The 22,899-nt window shown below is 62.1% G+C and overlaps 6 protein-coding genes across 11 annotated transcripts; 3 read left to right on the top strand and 3 right to left on the bottom strand.

Moving 5' to 3' along the window:
- Positions 1-568: 568 nt before the first annotated feature.
- CLDN9 (claudin 9) lies at positions 569-2,061 on the top strand. Of its 2 annotated transcripts, none has more exons than XM_084880668.1 (2): positions 569-598; positions 751-2,061. In XM_084880668.1, exon 2 carries the CDS (start codon positions 939-941, stop codon positions 1,590-1,592), a length of 654 nt encoding a protein of 217 aa, XP_084736794.1. In that variant the 5' UTR covers positions 569-598; positions 751-938; the 3' UTR covers positions 1,593-2,061. The 2 variants fall into 2 exon arrangements, with proteins under 2 accessions (XP_084736794.1, XP_084736793.1); XM_084880667.1 differs by having other exon boundaries at positions 746-2,061.
- A 186-nt stretch (positions 2,062-2,247) lies between these two features.
- CLDN6 (claudin 6) lies at positions 2,248-5,946 on the bottom strand. 2 transcript variants are annotated; one of them, XM_084882518.1, is made up of 3 exons: positions 5,690-5,719; positions 5,211-5,538; positions 2,248-3,645 (listed from the first exon to the last, which is right to left on the bottom strand). In XM_084882518.1, exon 3 carries the CDS (start codon positions 3,615-3,617, stop codon positions 2,952-2,954), a length of 666 nt encoding a protein of 221 aa, XP_084738644.1. In that variant the 5' UTR covers positions 3,618-3,645; positions 5,211-5,538; positions 5,690-5,719; the 3' UTR covers positions 2,248-2,951. The 2 variants fall into 2 exon arrangements, with proteins under 2 accessions (XP_084738644.1, XP_084738643.1); XM_084882517.1 differs by having other exon boundaries at positions 5,211-5,946.
- A 114-nt stretch (positions 5,947-6,060) lies between these two features.
- On the top strand, positions 6,061-8,075 carry TNFRSF12A (TNF receptor superfamily member 12A). 2 transcript variants are annotated; one of them, XM_084882543.1, is made up of 4 exons: positions 6,061-6,227; positions 6,947-7,051; positions 7,248-7,382; positions 7,448-8,075. In XM_084882543.1, the coding sequence occupies exons 1-4, from the start codon at positions 6,134-6,136 to the stop codon at positions 7,528-7,530; spliced, it is 417 nt and encodes a 138-aa protein (XP_084738669.1). In that variant the 5' UTR covers positions 6,061-6,133; the 3' UTR covers positions 7,531-8,075. The 2 variants fall into 2 exon arrangements, with proteins under 2 accessions (XP_084738669.1, XP_084738670.1); XM_084882544.1 differs by having other exon boundaries at positions 6,066-6,227; positions 7,475-8,075.
- A 234-nt stretch (positions 8,076-8,309) lies between these two features.
- HCFC1R1 (host cell factor C1 regulator 1) lies at positions 8,310-9,571 on the bottom strand. 2 transcript variants are annotated; one of them, XM_084882545.1, is made up of 4 exons: positions 9,440-9,559; positions 9,125-9,181; positions 8,881-9,009; positions 8,310-8,662 (listed from the first exon to the last, which is right to left on the bottom strand). In XM_084882545.1, the coding sequence occupies exons 1-4, from the start codon at positions 9,520-9,522 to the stop codon at positions 8,527-8,529; spliced, it is 405 nt and encodes a 134-aa protein (XP_084738671.1). In that variant the 5' UTR covers positions 9,523-9,559; the 3' UTR covers positions 8,310-8,526. The 2 variants fall into 2 exon arrangements, with proteins under 2 accessions (XP_084738671.1, XP_084738672.1); XM_084882546.1 differs by lacking the exon at positions 9,125-9,181 and having other exon boundaries at positions 9,440-9,571.
- A 249-nt stretch (positions 9,572-9,820) lies between these two features.
- Positions 9,821-13,217, top strand: THOC6 (THO complex subunit 6). The gene is made up of 13 exons (XM_084882439.1): positions 9,821-9,958; positions 11,058-11,173; positions 11,279-11,343; positions 11,432-11,535; positions 11,626-11,663; positions 11,752-11,800; positions 11,930-12,001; positions 12,079-12,181; positions 12,272-12,321; positions 12,421-12,483; positions 12,576-12,686; positions 12,775-12,909; positions 12,984-13,217. The coding sequence occupies exons 1-13, from the start codon at positions 9,920-9,922 to the stop codon at positions 13,062-13,064; spliced, it is 1,026 nt and encodes a 341-aa protein (XP_084738565.1). The 5' UTR covers positions 9,821-9,919; the 3' UTR covers positions 13,065-13,217.
- Positions 13,218-13,259: 42 nt separating this feature from the next.
- Positions 13,260-19,873, bottom strand: BICDL2 (BICD family like cargo adaptor 2). 2 transcript variants are annotated; one of them, XM_084882354.1, is made up of 9 exons: positions 19,587-19,873; positions 16,739-16,954; positions 16,466-16,582; positions 16,213-16,359; positions 15,221-15,412; positions 14,973-15,122; positions 14,177-14,307; positions 13,841-13,961; positions 13,260-13,749 (listed from the first exon to the last, which is right to left on the bottom strand). In XM_084882354.1, exons 1-9 carry the CDS (start codon positions 19,866-19,868, stop codon positions 13,588-13,590), a joined length of 1,518 nt encoding a protein of 505 aa, XP_084738480.1. In that variant the 5' UTR covers positions 19,869-19,873; the 3' UTR covers positions 13,260-13,587. The 2 variants fall into 2 exon arrangements, with proteins under 2 accessions (XP_084738480.1, XP_084738481.1); XM_084882355.1 differs by lacking the exon at positions 19,587-19,873 and adding an exon at positions 17,198-17,328.
- Between the last annotated feature and the right edge of the window lie 3,026 nt (positions 19,874-22,899).

The following is a 22,899-nucleotide window of genomic DNA, read 5'->3' as shown; positions in this document are numbered from 1 at the left end:
TGCATCATCAAGAAATGAGGCGAGGGAGGGGGTGCCTGGGGGCTGAGCCCCCAACTCTCCCACTTCTGAGCCAACTGTTAGATTTGGAGCTCCCTGTCTTCTCCCTGCGTCTCACCATTCTTTCCTTCTCCCTTTCTTCTTCTTCCAGAGAGAGATCTGTGGTTCCACTTACTCATGCATTCATCGGTTGATTCTTGTGTGTAGCCTGACCGGGGATGGCATATGCGGAGGGCACTCTAACCGAGTGAGCGACCAGGCCAGTGCTCACCGTGGCTTTGTCTCTGGTTCCCGCGGGCATGGATGTTCTTCTTTCCTCCCGTTTCTTCCCGGTCATGGTACGCTCTTCCCCCCTCCCCTCCACACCTTCACACACACACACACACACACACACACACACACACACACCCGCCCAGCCCCCGCCTCCTCCCGCAGCACAGCCTCCCAGTCTCGGTCTGGTTGCTCCTCCCCTGCCGCGGCCTTAAAACCCCGTGTCCGTGGCCAGGAGCGCAGTCCCCGGGTGCCCTGGGCAGGCTGCACGGCTGCTCCCCGTACTCGATCCTGCGCCAGCCGGAGGGATGAGGCTCTCCCCAGCCTGAAGGTGGGTCCGAGGGGAGGTTCCGCGGAGCTGGTCCGACAGGCAGGGGCGGGAACGCGTCTGCAGAGTGGCAGGGGGGCAGCAGGCACCTCGAGGGGACACCAGCCACTCACCGGAGCGGGAAGGACTGTGCGATTGTGTGTGTTGGAGACCAGGGACACACCTGCGAGGGGCACAGAGCGAGGAGGCGCCTTGCGAGAGGCTCACAGATGTGAGGACTGACTGTCTCGGCCGAGGACACCGACGGCCCGTTCCCGACGGCACCGAGACCCCTGCTTTGGCAGCGTCGGACGCACCCTCCGTGAACCGGGCCACCAGGGCCGAGACCTAACCGAGGGGGCAGATGGCTTCAGCGGGCCTGGAGCTCCTGGGCATGACGCTGGCCGTGCTGGGCTGGCTGGGGACCCTGGTGTCCTGCGCCCTGCCCCTGTGGAAGGTGACCGCCTTCATCGGCAACAGCATCGTGGTGGCCCAGGTGATGTGGGAGGGGCTGTGGATGTCCTGCGTGGTGCAGAGCACCGGCCAGCTGCAGTGCAAGGTGTACGACTCGATGCTGGCGCTGCCCCAAGACCTGCAGGCCGCCCGCGCCCTCTGCGTCGTCGCCCTCCTGCTCTCCCTGCTCGGCCTGCTGGTGGCCATCACCGGAGCCCAGTGCACCACCTGCGTGGAGGACGAGGGCGCGAAAGCCCGGATTGTGCTCACCGCCGGGGTCATCCTCCTCCTCTCGGGCATCCTGGTCCTCATCCCCATCTGCTGGACGGCCCACGCCATCATCCAGGACTTCTACAACCCCCTGGTGGCCGAGGCCCTCAAGCGGGAGCTGGGGGCCTCCCTCTACCTGGGCTGGGCGGCAGCTGCCCTGCTCATGCTGGGCGGGGGCCTCCTCTGCTGCTCGTGCCCCCCGCCCCAGATCGACCGGCCCCGGGGGCCGCGGCTGGGCTACTCCATCCCCTCGCGCTCCGGCACCTCCGGGATGGACAAGAGGGACTACGTGTGAGGCGGCTCCAGAGGCCCGCTGCTCGGAGCCTGGACTTCGTGCTGGATGCCGTCTCCAAGCCCTGCCTTTTACCCTCACCTCTTCCCCAGATGAAAGAAAAACTGCCTTCTAGGAGTTCCAGCCAGGCTTGGCTGCTGGGCTCGTCTCAGGTGGCTTGGCTGAACCCAGACCCTCCTCCATGGGGTCCCCACCTCCGGGCCCCCCAACTTCCCCAACCAGTTGCTTTCTTCTGCTTCCTGGACCTCGGTTGGCTCTCCTCCCCTTCCTGAGGCCTCCCCTGCCCCTGGGACCTGGGCCTCCCCCAAAGGGCAGTGCTCCGAGGCTCAAACAAGGAGAGGATTATGCTCTGCAGGCCCTGGAGCCGGTCCCCTCCAGTCTGGCCACCACCTCCATTCAGAGACCCAGGCCAGGCCCTCTGGGAGAAGCCAATCTCCTCCAAGCCAGCAGGGCCCAGCCCACTCCCTGCCCCCACCCCACCGGATCCCAGAATAAAGAGTATTTGTGCCTCTGCTGCCTTGACCTGTGATTGGGCGGGGAGACCAGGTGGCCGGGCTGTCAGGCCAAGGTCCGCTCCGGGTCGGCTGAGCGGGTAACCGAAGGCTGGGCTAGGCCGGTGAGCAACAGGGGAGCCACTCACGTTCACCTCACTCCGGCTGGAACTCAACAGCCCCCAGCAACCCCAACGGCAAGTAACAAAACAAAACACTCTTTATTTAGTAAAAACTAGCGTGTGGGTGCACACTGAGAGACGGCTCGAGGGGCAGAAGTGTGCAGGGCCTGCATGTGAGAGAGGGTGAGGGGGCTACAGGGTGGTTGGGAAGCAACTCTGAGACAAGGACGGAAGAGCCGGAGGTCAGAATCCTCGGAGGTAGGTGGTTCGGGGTAAGTATCACCTGGTCTTCTCAAGGGCGCCTGAGGCTCAAAGCTCCAGGTCACAGAGGCCTGACCGACAAGGCGGGCTTATCCCTGCAAGCCCTGCCCCACCACAGCAGGAACCCTGGGGGACAGACTCTCAGGGCACCTTGCTGTCACAAAGCACCCTGCCAGCACACAGCCTTCCCCCGGGGGTCACTGCTCCAGGCTGGCCTCCAAGATGGGGATGTCCAAGGTGGAGGAAGATGGAGGCACTCTGAAGGGTTGCCTCCTTGGTCTCATCATCCAAAGGTGAGGAATGCCAGCAGCACAGCCCAGGTGAGAGACTGAATTTCTTCTTGGTTTGGTGCTTAACGAGTGGCTTAAAAACAAACAAACACCCCCTTGCCCAATAAAAAGGAAAAACAAGATAAAAGCAACCCAGAAACGGTCATGCACCCTGACGACTCCAGCTCAGGGGTCAAGGGAGCCCCGTCCTCCTGACCATCAGACATAATTCTTGGCGGGGTATTCAGAGGGCCCCTGAGAGATGGCTCGAGGGGCAGACGCCGAGTATCGGGCCAGGTAATGGCTGGAGCCCCGGGACCCCCCAGCGGGGCAGGTGTAGCACAGAAGCCCCCCGCCCAGCAACAGAAGCCCAGAAGCCGCCCAGCCCAGGTAGAGGGAGGCCCCCAGCTCCCGCTTCTGGGGCTCGGCCACCAGGGGGTTGTAGAAGTCCTGGATGATGGCGTGGGCCGTCCAGCAGATGGGGATCAGGGTCAGGACCCCCGAGATGACGAAGATGATCCCAGAGGCGAGCACCAGGCGGGCCTTGGAGTCCTTGTCCTCCACGCAGGTGGTGCACTTGGCCCCGCCGAGGTAGACCAGCAGGCCCAGCAGGGTGGTGAGGAGGGTGACCACGCAGAGGGCGCGGGCGGCCTGCAGGTCCTGGGGCAGCGCCAGCATCGAGTCGTACACCTTGCACTGCATCTGGCCGGTGCTCTGCACCACGCAGGACATCCACAGCCCCTCCCACATCACCTGGGCCACCACGATGCTGCTGCCGATGAAGGCGGTCACCTTCCACAGGGGCAGGGCGCAGGACACCAGGGCGTTCACCCAGCCCAGCAGCGTCAGGACGATGCCCAGGATCTGCAGACCAGCGGAGGCCATGACGAGGCGGAGGTTGAAAGGAGCTTCCCTGGGGACAGAACAGAGCAATGCTGAGACCCGCTGGCCAGGATCCCTCATTTCCAGTGAGTGCTACTCCCCAGGCCACGTGCCACGGCCACACAGAGCACCAAGAGCATAAATAAGCCTTGGGAGTGGGGTGCCATGTCTCGTCCCCAGCCTCATTTTCTCATGGCCAAAATGAGCATTAATGCCTCAGCATATATTTCTTTCCCCCTAGTGATGTGATGGTCTGTTTTGAGTAGAAAAGAAAGATAATATAAAGCCTCAGCCGCTATGGGTACATTTGATCAAACAGCAAAGTGACAAGAGGGGATGAAGTGACGGCAAAGTTTGCAGGTGTTTCCGCAGGGAGCACAGATGGAAGGCTGGCTCTGGCGATTGGGTTTCACTCTTAGAGCGATCCATCAAGATGAGCGATCCAACCTTCTTCCCACCACCCAGCAGAAGAGTCCGACAGGGTCTGATACCTCAGGCAGGTGGTTACCAGCTTGATCTTAAAGATCTTCTTCTGTGCCGTGTGGCCCACCAGTCCCCACCTGGCCTGCCCCAGCACAGCCTCAGCCAGTCCCTGGAGGGGCCGGAGAGATTTTTTTTTTTTTTGGGGGGGGTTGTTGGATTCTCATTCAAAAGCACTTCCATCCCTAAGGCCACTGGCTGTCTCCCTGGGTCCCACTCTTCTGCCCTCCCTTTGGGGCCATAGAGCACACTGCCAAGGTAGGGGACATTTTTTCTTGTGTGTTCTTTCCCATAACGCAATCCTCTCAAGACACAACTTCTCTGAAAGGAGCTAAAACCCTTGGGGTCTATGGAGTGAACCAGCTCCTCCACAGCAGCCCCTCTGCCTGCCGCCCCTCACATGTCATTTCGTGTTGCAGGTCTCTATCCAGGTCAGTTCTGTGCAGGGCTTTGTTATGGCTCTGCAACGTCCAGAGGTTCCGGGCCACGGCATGGCCCTAAGCCCAGCACCAGCCCAGCAGTGTGACCAGAGAGCAGACCCTCCACTCACTTTCATTTGCACCTGCTAGGCCGGAGCTGAAGAGCTGGGGGTGGGGGAGGCGGGATGGGGTGGGCCAGCCCTCTTTCAGTCCCGGGTCTACCTGTCCCGGCCCCGGCCACTTCAGCCCAGGCACCTGGCGCCTCTCCTCTGCCCTGCACTCCGTTCCCTCTTCACAGGCTATCGGCTCGATTTGGTCCGAGGACGCTCCTTAGCGCCCCCGACCCCCCTCCCCGGAGTCCGGCTCCGAAGTGGGTGCCCTCAGCCCCCCGCCTTCCCGGGAGCCGCGCGCGGGAGAGTGAAAGGCGGCGCGGCCCGGGGTCCCTCCAGGTGCGGGGGAGGGGCGGCGGCGCGGCAGGTGGGGGAGGGGCGCGGGTTTCGGTGCCTTTGTCCCAGGGGAAGCGGGGAGGGGCGTTTGGCCACGTTCGAGCCGCCCAAGGGCCCGACCTGGCCCCGCCGGCGGCTCGCCAGAAGGTCAGTCCAGGCTCTCCATGCCGCCCGCACCCTGCGCCGGGCCCCTCGAGGCACCCACCTCCTCCCCCATCCATCCCTCCGCAGCGCAGCACCGCCCGGCTCACCTGGAAGGCGGCGCTGCCAGGTCCGAGGAGCCGCGAGTGCGGGGCCGGGGCGGAGGCGGGGGTCTTAAAGGGGCGGTGACGTCACCGGGCCGCCCCGGGGAGGGGCAGAGACCCCGGGGAGGGGCAGAGACCCCGGGGAGGGGCAGAGACCCCGGGCCGGACCGCGGGGGGGCAAGAATTCAAACTTCGTCCCTGCTGCGCCCGCACCTGGCCGGGCGAGGGGACCTCGGGGGCTGCCGTGGGGCCCCCGTGAGTCAGGGCGCAGGGCGTGCAGCCAAACAGGACTGGGCCTCGGCTCCTCCACCTTCCCCAGCCTCAGTTTCACGCTCTGCAAAATGGAGACAAGCCCACATGTTACTGGGTAATTATGTCTTAAGATAAAAATCAAAGGACACACTGAAACCGGTTTGGCTCAGTGGATAGAGCGTCCGCCTGCGGACCGAAAGGTCCCAGGTTCGATTCCGGTCAAGGGCATGCACCTTGGTTGCGGGCACATCCCTGGGGGGGGGGTGCAGGGGGGGGTGCAGGGGGCAGCTGATCGATGACTCTCTCTCTCATGGATGTTTCTAACTCTCTATCCCTCTCCCTTCCTCTGAAAAAAATCAATAAAATGTATTTGAAAATAAAAATAAACCAAAGGACACATTAGCATTATTGTTCTTATGCCGTCCTTAGAGCTGGGGTGGGTGGTCTCAGGTCGGATTCTCCGTCCCCCGACCCCCATCACACACACATCTCGGCCTGTCCCAGCGGCGGGCGGTTAGCGCTCCGGCGGAGGGTAGCGGGCCGGCGGGGCGGGGCGGGGCGGGGCGGGCCGCGGGGGCGGGGCTCCGCCCCGGAAGGCGGGGGCGGGACCGGCTGAGGCTGTCTGTCCCGGCGGCGGCGAGCGGCGCGCTCAGACCGTAGCGGCCGCGGACGCCACGATGAGTCCCGCCCGGCTGCGCGCTGTGCCGCGGCCGCTGGCGCTGGCGCTGGGGCTGGCGCTGCTGTGCGCGGCGGCCGCGGAGCCGCTGTCAGGTACGCGGGCGCCACGCCGGGCCTGGGGCCGGGGCTGGGGCCGGGCTGGGGCCGGGGCTGGGGAGGGCGGGAGGACCGGGAACCCGCACCGGGGATGCGGGAGCCGGCTTGGGGAAGTAGAGGAGCGGGCAGAACGGGGGGGGGACACGGGATCGGGGTCAGGCAGTTTCCAGACGCCGCCTCCCCGGCCAGGGGAGGTCCCATCCCGCTCCGAGCCCCTTCCCAGCCCGGCCTCAGTTTCCTGCCCGGCCAACGGGACTCGGAAGTGGGGAAAGTTTGAGGGCGGGATGTCTCATACGGTAACGGGGCAGGCCCCCAGCCTGGTCAGTACCGGGCCTGTCCAGCCCCAGGGACCCGGGGTCCGGGTGGGGTGTCGAGAGACACGGGGGTCTGTGTCCCCCATACCATGTGGGGTGCCCCGTTCCATCCGGTGACTTCAGTGCCCAGCTATGTGGGGGGGAGGGACCGGGGTCGGGCCCAGTGCCCAGGAATGAGTCACTCGCCGCCGCCGGCGGAGGGGGGGTAGGAGGGACCTGACACCCCCCCCCCCCCAGCCTCCTGCCCGACCCGCGCTGCCGGGCCCCCGTCGGGCGGTGCGGTCACCTGTGAGGAATGTGGGAAGCGGGCGCCGGTGACTCACGTTATACGAGCCGGCCGACCCAGACCTCAGCCCCCAGAATAGCCGCACCCCGCCCCCAGCCTCTGATCCCCTTCCCCAGGCACCACTCCCTGCTCGCGCGGCAGCTCCTGGAGCGACGACCTCGACAAGTGCATGAACTGCGAGTCATGTCCAGCCAAGCCGCACAGCGACTTCTGCCGGGGATGTGAGTGGGGGGCGGGGCCGGGGCGACCCCAGAATAGGAGAGGGAGGGGAGCAGGTGGCTTTAGATCTGGGGAATTAACGTGGGAGGTGAATGGGGAGGGGGCTCCAGTCCGGGTAGGGGGAAGACTTGAGGCTCAGATCTAGGGGGTGGGGCTAGTCGGGATAGGGGTGAGGTCTGACTCTGAGTCCTGCTGCAGGTGCTGGGGCTCCTTCGGCCTCCTTTGGCCTGTTGTGGCCCATCTTGGGGGGTGCCCTGAGCCTGGCCCTTGTGCTGGGGCTGCTTTCTGGCTTCCTGGTCTGGAGACGGTGCCGCAGGAGAGAGAAGTTTACCAGTAAGTGTGCCCTGTCCTCCTTGGGCCCCCCCCCCATCCCCTCATCACTCCTCAACGTTTCCCAGCTCTTGATGACCCCTCTTATCTTGCAGCCCCCATCGAGGAGACCGGCGGGGAGGGCTGTCCTGGCGCAGCGCTGATCCAGTGACAATGAGCTCTCCTGGTCACCAGGAGACTGTGCCCACTCGTCATTCATTCATGTGGAGCCAGCCCCTGCCTCCCAGACCAGAGCCACGCTGCTCCCGTCACGGGCGTGCAGGGATGGGGGACAGGTGAATCACTTATCTGAGGCCTGGATCCAGGCTTCAGAGGAACCTCCAAGGCATCGGACTGCCCTGTCTCTGGCTCCAGGACAGAAAAGGAGACCCCGGCTGGCTCACACACCACATGGCTGACACTAGGAACTGCAACATTTGCACAAAGGTCCCCATCCCCGTGGCTTGGGGGTCAGGCTGAAGTGAGGCACAGACCGAACACCGGGTCCCACCCGCTCCTGTGTGCTGAGATTCCAGCACTGGGGTCTTAGCCTGGGCGGTTAGGGACCTGTTCCTAACACTAGGGGGCTGGCCCTCTAGGGGGGCTGGCCTTGAGACACTGCCCCCACCAACCCTCAAAGGAGGGGAGATATTTATTTTGGGTAGAGAGTTTGGAGGGGCGGGAGAATTTATTAATAAAAGAATCTTTAACTTTAAATGGATTGGAGAGTGGCATGATTCCCCAGCCTGAGCCGGAGGGAGGGGTGAGTCAGCCTCGGGGGCGGGGGTGAGGCTCTGACTCACACATTCTCAATGCCTGAGCCCAGCCTGCCAGGACCTGGCCAGACCGGGACCGTTTTCCAGGGAGGATCTTGAGGAGAAACTGAAGCATCTGGTGCCCCCGTCTTGCCCTCTCTTCCCCAAGGCCCCAGGTTCCAGACTGAAGCCATCGTCTGCTCAGCAATCTTTATTCATTCATTTCTCCTGGGGAACCGGGGAGAATGCCTTCCCTTTTCAAGCTCCTGTCCCTCCGGCCCCAGGCTCTGTCTTCCTCTGATGCTCAAAGGCCTGGTCTGGAGGAAAAGCAGGGCAGCTGTTCCCTTCACGAGGGTGTTGATCCCCCTGTTGTGGGGGAGAAGGAGCGTGGGCAGGTATCCTGCCTGCCGCACTCAGGGCTCCATTGTTTCCCCAGCTGGGGGCGCCGGGTAGCGGGAGGCAGGCGTGTCCCCCAGCCTCAGCAGCCGCAGCGCCTCGGGGATCAGGTTTCCAGGGTAGCGCCAGAGAAGCAGTTCAGAGCAAGGGCTCCTGGGAGAGGAAACGACAGTTAGGGCTGAGGATGGCGTGGCAGAGCCGCCTCCTACCGGGTTCAGGTCCCCCGGGGCTCCTGGGCGGCCTCTACCTTCTAAGGAGCCAAGAGGGTGGCCAGAAGCTAAAAATAGCAGGATGAGGCAAGGCCCGGGGATTGGTCCCAGGAGGTGTGACCGTCCAGAAGGCCCAGTCAGCAGCTCGTGGACGGTACTTACCTGAGTCGGGGCAGAGCTGGGGAGAATGCCAGTGGGGGGCTGCAGTAAGGGTGGTCGTTATGCAGGCTGAGCTGGGAGAAGTGGGTGGCCATGTTCTCCTCGGACAGGAACTGCTTGCGCAGGGGCTCCCTGGGGAGAGAGACCAGGAGGCAGGTCAGCTGGGATGTTCAGAGGGGAGGTGGGACGATGGGGGCCTGAGTTGACAGAGGTCTTGCTGGGAGTCCCTCCCTGTCCCCAGACTCACTGCTCCTCCTTCAGGCGCCGTTTGGTGCTCATGGGCACAGCTCCTCGGAGAGGGGAGCTAGGGAGAAAAGAGAGCTAGGTGCACCCCACCCTCTTGGCCCCATTCCCAAGATCTGCCAGCCTGAGCCTGGGACGCCGGCCAGGAATCCCCCAGCCCCTATCTCAGCTGACGCCTAAGTCACCCCCACTCTCTGGAAGTCTCCATGCCTGAGACCTGCTGATTTGTCCCACTGTGTCATCTTGCAGACAAGCCCTGAGCCCCGGGCCAAAGCTCTCGCGCCCCTGGGCCGGGCCCACCCAGGGCCCCCATACACACCTCGCGTTCAGGCTTCGAGGCAGCCCCGAGTCGCGTTGGGCCCGTCTCGGGGAGCCACGCTCCAGGGGCTGCTGAAGAATCATTGGGGTTGGGGTCCTGGGGGCAGAGGGTGGGATCCGGGCGGCAGAGGCGGAGCTCCGAGGGCGTGGCCACACGCGAGAGGTGTGGCCTTAAGCGCGCGCAGCAGCGAGATTCCGCGCGGCGCGGAGGACGGGTGGCGGGCGGGTGTGCTCGGCGGGGTGGGGGAGGAGATCCGGCGGAGCGGGGCTGCGGTGGGCGCCTCTTAGGGTCGGGGGGCCTGGGAGGTCTTCGCGGCGTTCACCTCGGTTCCTGGGGCTCTGGGGGTGCGCGGCGATCGCCTTCCGGCCGAGCCTGCCGGTGGTTTTGGGCCAGTGGGACGCCGGGAAGGTAAGCCGCTCCAGAACACGTCCGGACTGAGGCTGTGTCGCGCGGAGCACTCTGGGATTTGTAGTTCTCGAGATGGAGCGAGCTGTGCCGCCCACGGTGCCTCTGGGTCAGGTGAGGCGGACATGGTCCGCGGTGCCTTCTGGGGTTTGTAGTCTCTGCCCAGTTCAGAAGGGGAGGGCAAGGAGTTCTTCCCTGAACCGTTTTCCTTCTTATTTATTTATTTATTTATTTATTTATTTATTTATTTATTTATTTATTTTTAATATTTTACTTAAAGTACTTTTATGAGGAATATAGAAAGGACTTTTAGAAGTCAACAAGACAACTCAATTTTGTTGTTGTTAGTCCTCACCCGAGGATATTTTTTCTATAGATTCCTTAGAGAGAGTGGGAGGCGGGGTGGGGGGGGTGGGGGAGAGGAATGGGGCGGGAAGGGGTGGAGAGAAACAAACATCCATGCGACAGAGACACATCAATTGGTTGTCTCCCGAAGGTGGCCCAAGCAGGGGATGGAACCTGTAACTCAGGTATATGCCCTTGATCAGGAATTGAGCCCTGGACCCTTTAGTCCGCAGGCCCGACGTTCTAACCACCAAACACACCAGCCAGAGCAAAATTTAAACATTTATCTTTATTATTGAAAGTATTGTATTCCAGATGTTCCCTTTTTCTCCCCATTGACTCCCTCCACCCTGTACCTGCTCACCTCCTCCCAGGCCTTCACTGCACTATTGTCCTGAACCGTTTTGTGTGGGCTGTGGGTAGGACTTGGACTCTGACCCCTGGGCAGAGGAGTAACCCAGAAATACCTCGTGGGCCTAACATTAAAGGCAGAGGGTAGGGCTTAGAAAGTAGTACGTTATTCTTTATTGGGGCGATAGAGCCACAGTTTGTGCACTTTCAACGAGGCAGCCCAGTGTGAAGCTCTTTATATACCATAGCTCATACAGTCTTATCAGAATCTCCCCTGAGCTCCATTTAACAGTTAAGGAAACTTGCAAGAGAGCCTAGGTGCTTGCTCAAGGTCCTTCTAGGCACCTCGAATCAACTCTCCCCTTCCTTCCTCACCCGCTTCTTGGAGCCAGCCCTGGGATGTTATGGGCAGATGCCTGCTTAGGGGGCCTCAGTGGAGGTCTGAGAAGTATGGGAACCAGGAGGGAGTCTGTGGAGTGGGGTTCCCAGACAGCTTTCATCCCTCCTCTCCCCACAGACGGAAGTGTTTCAGGCCCTGCAGCGGATGCACATGACCATTTTCTCCCAGAGCTTCTCACCCTGCGGGAAGTTCCTGGCGGCGGGTAACAACTACGGGCAGATCGCCATCTTCAGGTACCCCTGCCTCTGCGCACCGACACCTGTTGGCTCTGGCATTTGGCCTTCCCGGGACTGATGCCCCTGCTCCTGACTCAGACACTCTCTCCCCTCTTCCTGCAGCTTGTCCGCTGCTTTGAGTTCTGAGGCCAAAGAGGAAAGCAAGAAGCCTGTAGTGACCTTCCAAGGTGGGTTGCAGCCATTGAGTCTGACTTAGGGGACCCCCAGGTGAAAGAGGGGAGCAGGAGTCATTCAGGTTTCTGCGTTTCCACTTAGCCCACGACGGGCCCGTCTACAGCATGGTCTCCACGGATCGACACCTGTTCAGCGCCGGGGACGGGGAGGTGAAGGCCTGGCTTTGGGCAGAGATCCTCAAGAAGGTGAGGAGTGTGGAGCGGAGGGGCAGGGGCGCCCGGGCACCCAGCCCCGGGGAGAACCTCTGAGGTCACCCCGTGCTTCTCTCCATGAAGGGCTGCAAGGAGCTATGGTGCCGTCAGCCCCCCTACAGGTAAGCCAGGGCCGCCTGGGCGGAGGAGAGGGCACGTGAGGGGGCAGACGCTGCCTCCCCAGATCTGACCCCGCTTTCCCTCCTCCAGGACCAGCCTGGAAGTGCCTGAGGTCAACGCTCTGCTTCTCGTCCCCAAGGTCTGAGCCCTTTGTGACCAGGGCTCTGCCCTGCCCTGTTTCTGGTCCAAACTGATAGCTTCCCCGGCCCTGTCCTTGTTTGACCTTGACTGCTGACCCCACCCCGTCTCCCCCCCTCCCCCCCTGCAGGAGAATTCCCTCATCCTGGCCGGGGGAGACTGCCAGCTGCACACGATGGACCTGGAGACGGGGACCTTCACGGTGAGAGGCCGGAGCGGGCGGCAGGCCGAGGCCCTCTTTCCGGACCCTCCTGACCCTGCCCCTCCCCCTCCCCGCAGCGGGCCCTCCGCGGCCACACAGACTACATCCACTGCCTGGCCCTGCGGGAGCGGAACCCCGAGGTGCTGTCCGGTGGCGAGGATGGGACCGTGCGGCTCTGGGGTGAGAGAGTGACTCCTTGGAGAGGAAGGTGGTGGTGAGGAAGGCTGGGCGTTGAGGAAGTGGGGTACCTCTCATGGTTTCCCCCCACAGATCTTCGCACGGCCAACGAGGTCCAGACGATTGAGGTCTACAAGCATGAGGTGAGGGCATGCACCCCCCCCCTCCCCACCTGGTTCTCCCTTCTCCCTGGGCATCTCCCGGGTCTTGACCTCCTCCCCTCTTCCCCTCCTTCCTCCCAGGAGTGCTCCAGGCCCCACAACGGGCGCTGGATCGGATGTTTGGCGACTGACTCGGACTGGATGGTGAGCCAGGAAAAGTGCAGGATGGGTGGCAGCCCCGGGCCCGCCAGCTGAGAGCCCCGGCTGATGGCGGGGGGCCTGGCCTTTCTGCCCAGGTCTGCGGAGGAGGCCCCGCCCTCACCCTCTGGCACCTCCGATCCTCCACGCCCACCACCATCTTCCCCATGTGGGCACCGCAGAAGCACGTCACCTTCTACCAGGACCTGGTGAGGCTGTCCGCCTTGGCTTTGCGACCCCTGCCCGGCTCCCGGCTCCTGGCTCCCAGCCCCTAAGTCCTCTCCCCGCTCCCCACAGATCCTGTCAGCCGGCCAGGGCCCCTGCGTCAACCAGTGGCAACTGAGTGGGGAGCTGAAGGCCCAGGTGCCCGGTTCCTCCCCGGGGCTGCTCAGCCTCAGCCTCAACCAGCAGCCAGCGGCACCCGAGTGCAAGGTGGGTCCCGCCCGGGGCTGCGGGGGCCTGGGAGGCCGGCGTGGGGGTGGCTCAGTCGCCCCTCTCGCCTCCAGGTGCTGACAGCGGCAGGCAACAGCTGCCGGGTGGACGTCTTCACCAATCTGGGCTACCGGGCCTTCTCCCTGTCCTTCTGACGTCCGGCAGCTGGCAGGGCCCGGAGCAGGGGGACCGGGAAGAGGCCCTGAGCCCACCCTCTCGGACAGGGAGAGGGCCCTGGGCCTCAGCGAGCAGAGGTCTGAACTGTCTTTTTTTTTTTTCTTTTTACAAAATAAAATTTCAAGTTTTTCTTCCCTGTGCTTTCTCTTCAAGAATGAAGACTTAAGTCGGTGCAATGAATTATATATTACTATCTGATCTGACACATAAATAACCTCCCCACCCCTTCCCCGGAGCTGGCCAGGGCCCGGGGGCCTAGTGCCCTCGTGCTTAGAAAAGACCCATAGAGATTCAAAAAATAGACAGCTCTGCCCCACCTGCCCCCACCACCGACCTGGGGCCCCTGACCCTCAATGCCGGGCCTGCTCCCAACGAGCCCCTGCCCAGCTTTCCTGAGTTGGGAGGGTACCAGCCCCCTCTGGAAGACAGTCTGGGCCCTGTCGCTCCATTGGCCAGAAGAGGAGAGAGCCGGCGATGGCAGGCAGGCCCCCTCGGCGGCCCTCAGGTCCTTCGGAAGAGGCTGCTGAAGAAGCCGCCGGCCTGCCCGGGGCCCCCGCGCAGTGAGAAGCGGGGTGCTGGCCGACTCGGAGCGGATCTGGCCGCGCTCAGCTCCTTCTGGCGCTGGGAGCGCAGCTGCTGCCCAATCACCACTTGCATGTCGTCCTGATGCGGGAGGTCAGCGGGCGGAGGGAGCGCGTCAGCGCACGGCCCCGCCCCGCAGGCCCCGCCCCCAGGCTCAGGCCCCGCCCCTTACCTGCCAGGCCTCCAGCTCCTGCGTGAGCGCCACCTTCTGGCGGATGGTGCGGAGCAGCTCCCGGGAGAGGGAGTCCCGCTCCAGAGAGACGCGGCTCAGCTCCAGGGACAGCTCCAGGGTCCTGCGGGCGGCCGGGCAGAGAGCTAGCTAGAGGGCGAGCAGGTGGACGGGGGCCCCTGGACCCGGGTGGGAGTGGGACCCGTAACACCGAAACCAAGGAGATCGGAGTGGGGAGAATGGGAAGCCATATCACCAGTGAGACTTGGGAGGACCAGAGTGCCCCAGGGACGAGAGCCCTGCCGGGGAGCTAGTGGATGGCGGCAGAGGCAGGCTCACTTGTTCACGGCCTTTTCCCTGTCCGAGAGGGCGCAGCTTAGGGCCTCCTCGGGGTCATCCTGTTCCCGCAGCTCCTTCTGCCTCTGCAGCTCCTCCCGCAGGGACTGGAGCTCCGCCCGCTGAAGCTCCATCTGCAGACAGGGAAGGAGGTGAGAGGCAAGAAGGCCTCTGGGTCTCCAAGCCCTTGCTCTCCTCGGCCCACCACCCTTCCCTTGCCTGCTCCACAAGCACCCCGGGCAGCTGCGGCCCTGTGCTGGAGATGCATCTTCTGAGCCCCCAGGCTGGTGTGGGGCTACTTGGATGGAATAAACCGCAGGAAAGGTGCATGGAGAAGTATTGGGAGGTGGGACTAAGGGGGCAATGCAGTCCAGGAAGTCATCCCAGAGGAGGTGGCAAACAGGCTGACCTTATTTTTTTAAAAAAAATACCGAGTATATTCCCTCCCCCCCTTTTTTAAAGAGGGAGAGGGAGAGAGAGAGAAAAACTTCAGTGTGAGAGAGATACATTGACTGGTTGTCTCCCACATGCATGCTGATAGGGGCAAGGGATCGAACCTGCAACCCAGATATATGTCTTTGACCTGGAATCGAACCCATGACCTTTCCGTGCACAGGCTGACGCTGCAATCACTGAGCAAACCCGGCCAGGCCCAGGCAGGCTCTTGGAGCATGACTGCAAGTTGGTTGGGATGAAGGATTATCCAGGCAGAGGGGCATTCGTGGGGAGAGGCTCAGAGTTGTAGATGGAAAAGAAACACTGAGGAAGGCTCTCATCCAGCACCGCCCCCGCTCCCCACCTCATCCTGCAGCCGGGCCACTTCCATCTCCTTCTCCTCCAGGACCTGTCCTGGGCTCAGGGACGCTCTCTTCACGGGAGGCTCCGAGCTCTCCTCCTGGGGTGAAGGCTGCTGACCGGACGCCTCCTGGGTCTCCGGGGACGGAGTGGTCTGTTCACCAAAGGAGTTAGTCAGTGAGGTGTTGGACCTCGCGGGAAAAGGAAGAGGGGTGGGTCTGCAGCCTCCCCGAGGGCTGGTGGTGGGCTCACCGGGGCGTCTCTGTGTCCGTCTGCGTTCTGGTTCCGGTCGCTGTCCAGGCTGTGGGCAAGCTCCGACTGCAGCGACGCCCCCGAGGTGTCAGCGCCCTGCAGGCGAGACTCCTCCTCCAGCTCCGAAACTTGCCGCTGCAGCCTCCGCAGGGCACTCAGCGCCTCCCGGGCCTCGGAGCGCGCGCATTCCAGCTGAGAGAGAGCGCAGGCGGTCAGCCAGGTGCGCCCGCGGCTGGCCCCTAGAGGGCGCCGGCGTGCCGCGGAGGACCGGGCAGCCCCCGTCTGCGCACCCCCGCTATAGGCGCCTGGCCCCCTCCCCACTACTCCTGGGTCGCCAAGAGGCCTCGGGTTGTGCACTTCCCCTCAGCCAGCACCAATTTCCTGGCCTATAAAGCAGGGTGCGGATAGGCGCCTGGGTTTTAAAGTTTTCCATCACCTTCCCTCCAGCCACACCCCCATAAGGTAACTCCTCAGAGAGCCCTGCCTGTCTTTGACCAGTCAGTCTTCTAACTGCTCTCATCCGGCACTTAGCGAGCCTTCCTCCTAAGCCAGCAGTGCTGGGCTCAATGCCTCAACCCCCCAACACAGCTCTATACCGTCACTCTGCCAGCCCACAGGCTGGGAAACAGGCTGGCTATTCCACAACCTAAGAAGAGGTCCTGGGATAAGAGCCCAGAAAAGGTGACCCCGAAGCGCTGCCTCTTCATTCCCTTCTCTCCATCTCTGCTGCCTCACACCGGGTCCGGGTCCCCGCCATCTCCGGCTGCGCTCTAGCCTCAGCCTCTCCCTGACCTCCCAGCAGCTTGGCTCTAAGCGTGTGCCACCCTTGCTTAGCTCCCTTCCGTGGCCCCCACGTGGCCTTGGGCTATAGCTTATGCTCTTGTGGCCCAGCTGCTGGGCTCCCATCCACCCAGCTCTGGCCTCATCTCCCACGAAGGCCAAGTGGCCAAGGCCCCAGCTGAGGCACCCGCACCCCTCAACCCCACTGTCACCTCCAAGCTGTGCTCCCGCCTCTCCCGCCGCAGCAGCAGCAGCTCCTCGTGGGTGGCCCGCAGCCTGCCCTGGCCCTTCTCCACCTCCTCACGCAGGCCCCGGATCTGGGCCTCCAGGTCCTGCCGGCGGCTCTGCAGCATCTGGTTCTAGGGAGAGGCCTCAGAGCTGGAGGGCAGGTGCTAGGCTTGCCCCAGACTGCCCCCAGCCCAGCTTTCCTGGCCCCACAGGCCCCCAGCCCGAGCCCGCACTCACCTCCCCCTGCAGACTTTCCAGCCGTGACCTCAGCTCTGCCCTGGCCAGGGTCTGGGCCTGGCACTGCCCCCGGAGGCCATCTAGCTCCTTCTGAAGCTCCTGCTCAGTCTGGGAGGCCTGGTGGAGGTGGTTGGGGGCGAGGGGTGGGGGGTGGGGGAGGAGGGGACGAGAAGGGAACCATGGAGCCCTCAGGTGGCCAAAGCCTCAACACCCATCCCAGGGCACCCTCCCCCCGACTGGGACCCAGGAACCGGCTGGGGGAAGGCGTCCCACCTGGGCCAGTTGCTGGCTGAGCCGCAGATTCTGCTCGCTGAGTTCGCCGAGGGCCTGGGCCCGTTCGCGCCCGCTGTCCTGCTGCTCTGAGCGCTGCTCGCCCAGCTGGGCCCGCAGGGCCTCCACGTCCCCCTCCAGCTCCACCGCCCGGGCCTCCCACTCCGCGCCCCGTGCAGCCAGGCCCCGGCGGAGCTCGTGGTTCTCCTGCTGCAGCCGCTGTGGGGCCGGGAGGGGCGGTCAGAGAGGGAGAGGTGTGACACAGAGCCCGAGGGAGAAACAGACCTGAAGCACTCGAGGGCGTCTGAGACAGGGAGGAAGCAGGCGGAGAGCAACACGCAGATTCAGAGAAAAGGAGAGCAGGGTGGGGCCCAGTAGAGAGAAGTTTCCAGGCCCAACAGGAGGGGCTGACACCCCCCCCTCGCCCCGGCCATGGGGTGGGGCTCCCTGATGCCCACTCACCTCTGGCTGCTGCCTGGGCTTCTGGGCCCGATGCTGCAGGCGCCGTTTCTGGCGCCTGAGTCTGGCAGAGTGTAAGCCCCGACCCATTGTCTCACACAGCGAGGGGCTCTGGAGGCTGAGCTTCTGCACGGCCTCTGCTCGGCCCCTCTGCCCGGCTCCTCCCAGCCAGCTCCCTCTAATTAACCCTGCCCGGCCCCTCCTGGCCCCGCGCCTCTGCCCGCCCTCTCCCAAACCCGTCCAACGAGTGGGCGGGCAAGCCTGGCACACCCAGATACCCAGCGTGGGGAGGCGGGCAAGCCGGCCCCACTCTCTAATTACCGAAGCGGGAAAGTGATGCTAGCCATCGCGGCCACAGCTGTTAGCCGTAGTTCGCCAGGCCCTGTGTGACCTGGGCTACCTCGTTTAGTCCCCTAACGTTTGCATTTTACAAATGAGAAGACAGGCTCAGAGAGGGCAGGCTCAGAGAGGCAGTGCCTTGCCAAGGACACACAGTGAATTAGTGGAGCATCGATCCCAACCCAGGCATCTATCTGGGGGGCAGCCCATCTCTAGGATTAAGCCCACAGGATTGGGGTCCAACTGTCTTGGCTGGTGCCCAGCTCTGCTGCTGCTTTGTGGTCAGGCAAGTCCCTTAATATCACCAAGTCCCATCCATCCACCCACCCATCCATCCATCCATCCACCCATCCATCACTCACCCATCCATCCATCCACCCATCAATCCATCCATCCATCCATCCATCCACCCATCCACCCATCCATCCACTCACCCATCCATCCATCCACCCACCCACCCATCCATCCACCCATCCATCCATCCACCCATCCATCCACTCACCCATCCATCCACCCATCCACCCATCCATCCATCCACCCATCCATCCACTCACCCATCCATCCACCCATCCACCCATTCATCCACCCACCCATCCAGCATTGCCTGAGCTCCTCCTGCTCTGGGGTCTGGCTGTCAGCAGTAAGCGAGAGCACAGGGTTCCCTGCCTCAAACAGCGTGAGCCCAGAGGTCTGAGGCAAATAGACACAAGCTTGAACTAGGTCAGTGATCGGCAAACTGTGGCTCGCGAGCCACATGCGACCGATACCCCCACTCCTTCTAACGCCACTTCTACAAAAATAGACTGGCCCAGGCCGAAAGCCGACTTCTGCGCATGGGCCACAAAGTTTCAATCGCACTGTATGTGCGCGCCCGCACATGGTATTTTGTGGAAGAGCCACATTCAAGGGGCCAAAGAGCCTCATGTGGCTCGAGAGCCTTGGTTTGCTGACCTCTGAGCTAGGTCCTTTCGGAGGGACAGTAAGGGCTAAGGAAGCCCTGGAAAGGAATGAAGAGCAGGGTAGGGTGGAGGCTCCCTAGGCTGGAAGTGATGTGTGAACGGACTCCCCGCAGGGCAAGAAGGAAGAGGGCTGAATGCAGGGAACAGTAAGTGCAAAGGCCCTGAGGGAACCAACTTGAGTTATTCAAGGAACTGAAAAAGTCCTCCCTCTCCCCCTCTTCCCCCCCTCCCCCAGTAGGAGGGGTGGGAAGCTGAGTTCAGGCTGGGGAAGCCGCCCAAGGGCACTTGTAGGCTCTGGTGAGGAGCTTCGATTTCAGTCTAAATGTGACAATTTCAGTCTAAATGTGACCAAGAACCCTTGGGAGACCCTGAGCAAGGACCGGAATGACCTGGTCTGTGATATTGAAGACCCCTCTGGCGGCCCCATAGGCAGTGGGCTCCAGGGAGCAAGAGCAGGAGCTGGGGACCAGGGAAGAGGTGGCTGGTGTCTGAGGCAGAGATGGGTGACCAGGTGGGGGCCGCCCCAGGGTCCTGCTCAGAAGAAGAATCAATGGGGCTTGCAGGCGGGGCAGAGGAGGGAGGTCACGGAGATGCTGGGGTCTGGGGCTGCGGTGGGAAGCGGGGTGGGGACAGGGGGTGTGGGGCATAATGAAGAGTGCCCTTCCGTGGAGATGCCCATTAGGTGCCCAGGGTGTTTAGAGGCCAGATGTGACCCTCGGTGACAGTGTGGCCGACCGCAGAAGCTGGGCAGAGGAAGGAGTAGAGAACTGGCTGAGCGAGAACTGACAGAGATGATGCATGGAAAGTCCTTAGCCCAGAGCCAGGCAGGGAGGGGGTTCCCAATCACTTGGCTGGGGTTCCACTATACTAATGAGGAGGTGGACCAGCGGCTTGGCCAGGGCCACACAGGCAGGCTGGGGGGTCTGAACCCAGGTCTTGACTTGTCCCCAGAGCCCCTGTTCAAACAGTGCGGCCAGGGGGACCGGGCCCGTCCCGAACTATCCCAGAAGCACCCCCTGTCTGGCTCTCCACCCTGCTCACCTGCCCTCCATCCGCCCACCCTGCCCCGTGCCCGCACCCCCGCGCCCGCTCACTTCCTCTCGCTCTGCGTGCTGGGCGCTGAGCGTCTCCAGCTGCCGCTGCAGCTCCTCGTTGCGCTCCAGAAGCATCTTGCCGAGCTCCGCAGCCAGCAGCAGGTCTTTCTCCTTCTGCTGCAGCTGCAGGGCCAGGTCCTCGGGCTCCTGGGGCCCCGGGCCCCCTCCCAGGAACGAGTCCCGCCGCTCCAGCACGAAGGGGAAGAAGCCCTCATCACAGCTGGGGGAGGCGCCGCCGGAGAGCAGCCCCAGCGGGAAGCCTGGCCCTTCTGGGGAGCTCATGGTGCCTGCAGGGGGGGACAGACAGATGGGTCTGTGGGACACTCTACTCTGCAGCCTGGGGTTTGACAGCCCCCCGCCCCCACTCCCACCAAGACCTGGCCCTCCCTTAACTCTTCCCCTGTCCACTGGCCCTCCCAGTCCTTCAGCCAGGGCCTCCTGGGACCGTGAAGGGTTAAGGATCCGTGTCGTGGCCACTCAGCTCAGTTACTGCCCCCGGGGTAAATTGAGGCAGAGAGAAGCAGGAAATAAATGGGTGCCTTCGCCTCTAGCAGTCATTCTCCGCCCCCAGACGTGTCCCAGTGCGGACACTCCCTGCCTCCCTCCTAGAACCCAGATGGATTCCGGTTCCCAGCCCCTCGCTGTCTGGGGGCTTCCCGGAAGCCAGGTTCTGAGGGACTGAGGACTCGGGGACCAGTCCAGACACCTTTCCCTCCAAGAACACAGGGCCTTGGGAACTGGGGCGTCCTGACCCTCAGCCCCTCCTCCTCCACAGCCCAGGTGCCCGGCTCCCGGGCACGCAGACGCCCTCCGGGGCGCCCTGGCCCGTCCTCCTGTTTTCTCAGGACTCAGGTGTCCGTTCCTCACCCGGGACGCAGGCCGGACGCGCAGCCGTGCTCGGGAGTGTGGGCACCAGCCCTCCAGTTTCCCAGGCAGGGCGAGGTAACAGGTTGTGCCAGCCGCTGCCTGCCAATCCCGGTTCCTGTTTACTCCCCAGCCGGCCGCTGGGGACCGGAGCCGGCGGCACTCCCCGAGGACCTCCCGGGCCGCAGCTCAGGGACTCCAGGGGGAGGGGCGCAGGGGGCTTCCCTGGGGTGTCCCCCAACTCACACACCTGTCCCTCCCCCACTCCCCTCACCAGGCGCCCAGCCCAGGGATCCCAGCAGTCCCCGTCCAGCTGCCGTCAGACTGGCCCCAGGGTCTCCCTGCACGGCCCCCGCAGCCCGGCCTGCTCTGGAGACGTGTCCCTTCTTCCCCTCCCGGAGCTGAGCTGCCATTTGGTACCTCCACCCAGGCCTCTGGCCCATAGTCCCTCGAACCCCCAGCCCAGGTGTGGGAAGCCCGGCCACCGCCTTCCTTCCAGCCGGGGGTCCGGCCGGTGCCTCCAGCTCCGAGCCCACCACACCGCCCGCCCGGCGCCGCCCAGCCTGGAGCTGGGAGGGCCTGTCCTCAGCGCCCCCAGGCTCTCACCCCACGACGCCGCCGGGGTCCCGCCGAGGTCCCTGCCGCCCGGTCGGTCTTCCGGAGGCGGGCCAGGTGCACAGGTGCGGGGCGTGCCCTGGGCGGGCGGGGCGCCCCCTGGCGACCGGAATGGCCAGGCTGGGCTGCAGGAAAGTCACCGCAGCCCAGGCCCGAGGCACTGGCCATCTGGCTACTGCCAGAAACAACAGGCCCATTGACTGAGCGCCTACTGTGTGCAGGCTCTGCGCTGAGCATCGTGTCAGCTCCTTCCCCCTCGCAACTGTCCTGCGGGATATAAATTCATTTGTTTATATATTTTTCTTTACTTTTCAATTACAGTTGACATACACTATTGTATTAGTTTCAAATAATGTACAACATAGTGATTTAGATACCTTACAAAGGGTTCACTCCAGTAATTCTTTTAAAAAAGTATAGTTTATAGATTTTTTTACAGAGAGGAAGGGAGAGGGATAGAAAGCTAGAAACATCGATCAGCTGCCTCACTCTCCCCCACCCCCACTGGGATGCGCCCCTAACCAAGATACATGCTCCTCACTGGAAATCGAACCCGGGATCCCTCAGTCCACAGGCCGATGCTCTATCCACTGAGCCAAACCAGTTTTGGCTCACTCCAGTATGTAATTCTCTTACCCATCTGGCAACATTCATAGCAGTTACAATATTACTGACTATGCCCCTTATGTTGTACTTTACTCACATCCCCATGACTATTTTTATTTTATTATTATTATTTTTAAACAAGGCCACCAACAATTTGGTTGCCTCCCATATATATATTGATTTCAGAGAGGAAGGGGTAGAGAGAGATAGAAACATCGATGATGAGAGAGAATCACTGATAGGCTGCCTCCTGCATGCCCTTTACTGGGGACTGAGCCCACAACCTGTGTATATGCCCTTGACTGGAATTGAACCCAGGAGCCTTCAGTCCACAGGCTGACGCTCTATCTACTGAGCCAAACTGGCAAGAGCTCCCATGATCATTATTATTTTTTAAAATATATTTTATTGATTTTTTACAGAGAGGAAGGGAAAGGGAGAGTTAGAAACATTGATTAGCTGCCTCCTATACACACCCCACTGGGTATGTGCCTGCAACCCCGGTACATGCCCTTGACTGGAACCGAACCTGGGACCTTTCAGTCTGCAGGCCGACACTCTATCTACTGAGCCAAACCTGTTAGGGCTCCCATGATTGTTTTAAAACATAATTTTTTCCCAGCCAGTGTGGCTCAGTGGTTGAGTGTTGACCTATGAGCCAGGAGGTCACGGTTCGATTTCCAGTCAGGGCACATGCCCGGGTTTTAGGCTCAGTCCCCAGCGTGGGACATGCAGGAGGTGGCCCACCAATGATTCTCTCTCATCGTTGATGTTTCTCTCTCTTCCTCCCCCTCCCTTCTTCTCTGAAATCAATAAAAATATTTTCTTAAATAAATGTGTGTTTTTTTAATTGATTTTAGAGAGAGAGGAAGGGAAAGGCAGAGAGAAACATCAATGTTGATTGACCGGTTGCCTCCTGCACACCCGCTGCCAGGGATCAAGTCCAAAACCCCGACAGGTGCCCTGACCAGGAATTGAACCTGCCACCTCTCGGTGCATGGGTCCGCTCAACCACTGAGCTACACGCTGGGCATGTTTTTTTTTTAATTATTAAAAGTACGTTTTTATTGATTTTAGAGAGAGAAGAAAAGAGAAAGAGAGATAGAAATGTCAATCAGCTGCCTCCTGTACACCTGCCATTGAGAATCAATCCTGCAACCCAGACATGTGCCCTGACAGAGAATTGAATCAGTGACCTCCTGGAACAATGCTCAACCAACTGAGCCAC

Source organism: Pipistrellus hanaki, assembly GCF_964339955.1.
Source record: "Pipistrellus hanaki genome assembly, chromosome: 4".
NCBI classification, from domain to species: Eukaryota; Metazoa; Chordata; class Mammalia; order Chiroptera; family Vespertilionidae; genus Pipistrellus; species Pipistrellus hanaki.
The sequence above is the reverse complement of the archived record's forward strand: the minus strand, read 5'-3'. Positions and strand labels throughout refer to the sequence as shown.

Coding starts and splice junctions, on each gene's coding strand:
- TNFRSF12A (XM_084882543.1), top strand. CDS start 6,134: ATGAGTCCCGCCCGGCTGCGCGCTGTGCCGCGGCCGCTGGCGCTGGCG. Junction 7,052..7,247: donor CAGCGACTTCTGCCGGGGAT/GTGAGTGGGGGG, acceptor GTCCTGCTGCAG/GTGCTGGGGCTCCTTCGGCC. Junction 7,383..7,447: donor CAGGAGAGAGAAGTTTACCA/GTAAGTGTGCCC, acceptor AACGTTTCCCAG/CTCTTGATGACCCCTCTTAT.
- HCFC1R1 (XM_084882545.1), bottom strand. CDS start 9,522: ATGATTCTTCAGCAGCCCCTGGAGCGTGGCTCCCCGAGACGGGCCCAA. Junction 9,182..9,439: donor CCTCGAAGCCTGAACGCGAG/GTGTGTATGGGG, acceptor TTTTCTCCCTAG/CTCCCCTCTCCGAGGAGCTG. Junction 9,010..9,124: donor CGGCGCCTGAAGGAGGAGCA/GTGAGTCTGGGG, acceptor CTCTCTCCCCAG/GGAGCCCCTGCGCAAGCAGT.
- CLDN9 (XM_084880668.1), top strand. CDS start 939: ATGGCTTCAGCGGGCCTGGAGCTCCTGGGCATGACGCTGGCCGTGCTG.
- THOC6 (XM_084882439.1), top strand. CDS start 9,920: ATGGAGCGAGCTGTGCCGCCCACGGTGCCTCTGGGTCAG. Junction 11,174..11,278: donor GGGCAGATCGCCATCTTCAG/GTACCCCTGCCT, acceptor CTCTTCCTGCAG/CTTGTCCGCTGCTTTGAGTT. Junction 12,687..12,774: donor TCACCTTCTACCAGGACCTG/GTGAGGCTGTCC, acceptor CGCTCCCCACAG/ATCCTGTCAGCCGGCCAGGG.
- CLDN6 (XM_084882517.1), bottom strand. CDS start 3,617: ATGGCCTCCGCTGGTCTGCAGATCCTGGGCATCGTCCTGACGCTGCTG.
- BICDL2 (XM_084882354.1), bottom strand. CDS start 19,868: ATGAGCTCCCCAGAAGGGCCAGGCTTCCCGCTGGGGCTGCTCTCCGGC. Junction 14,308..14,972: donor TGGCCCGGCTGCAGGATGAG/GTGGGGAGCGGG, acceptor CCCTGTCTGCAG/ATGGAGCTTCAGCGGGCGGA. Junction 13,750..13,840: donor AGGAGCTGGAGGCCTGGCAG/GTAAGGGGCGGG, acceptor CTCCCGCATCAG/GACGACATGCAAGTGGTGAT.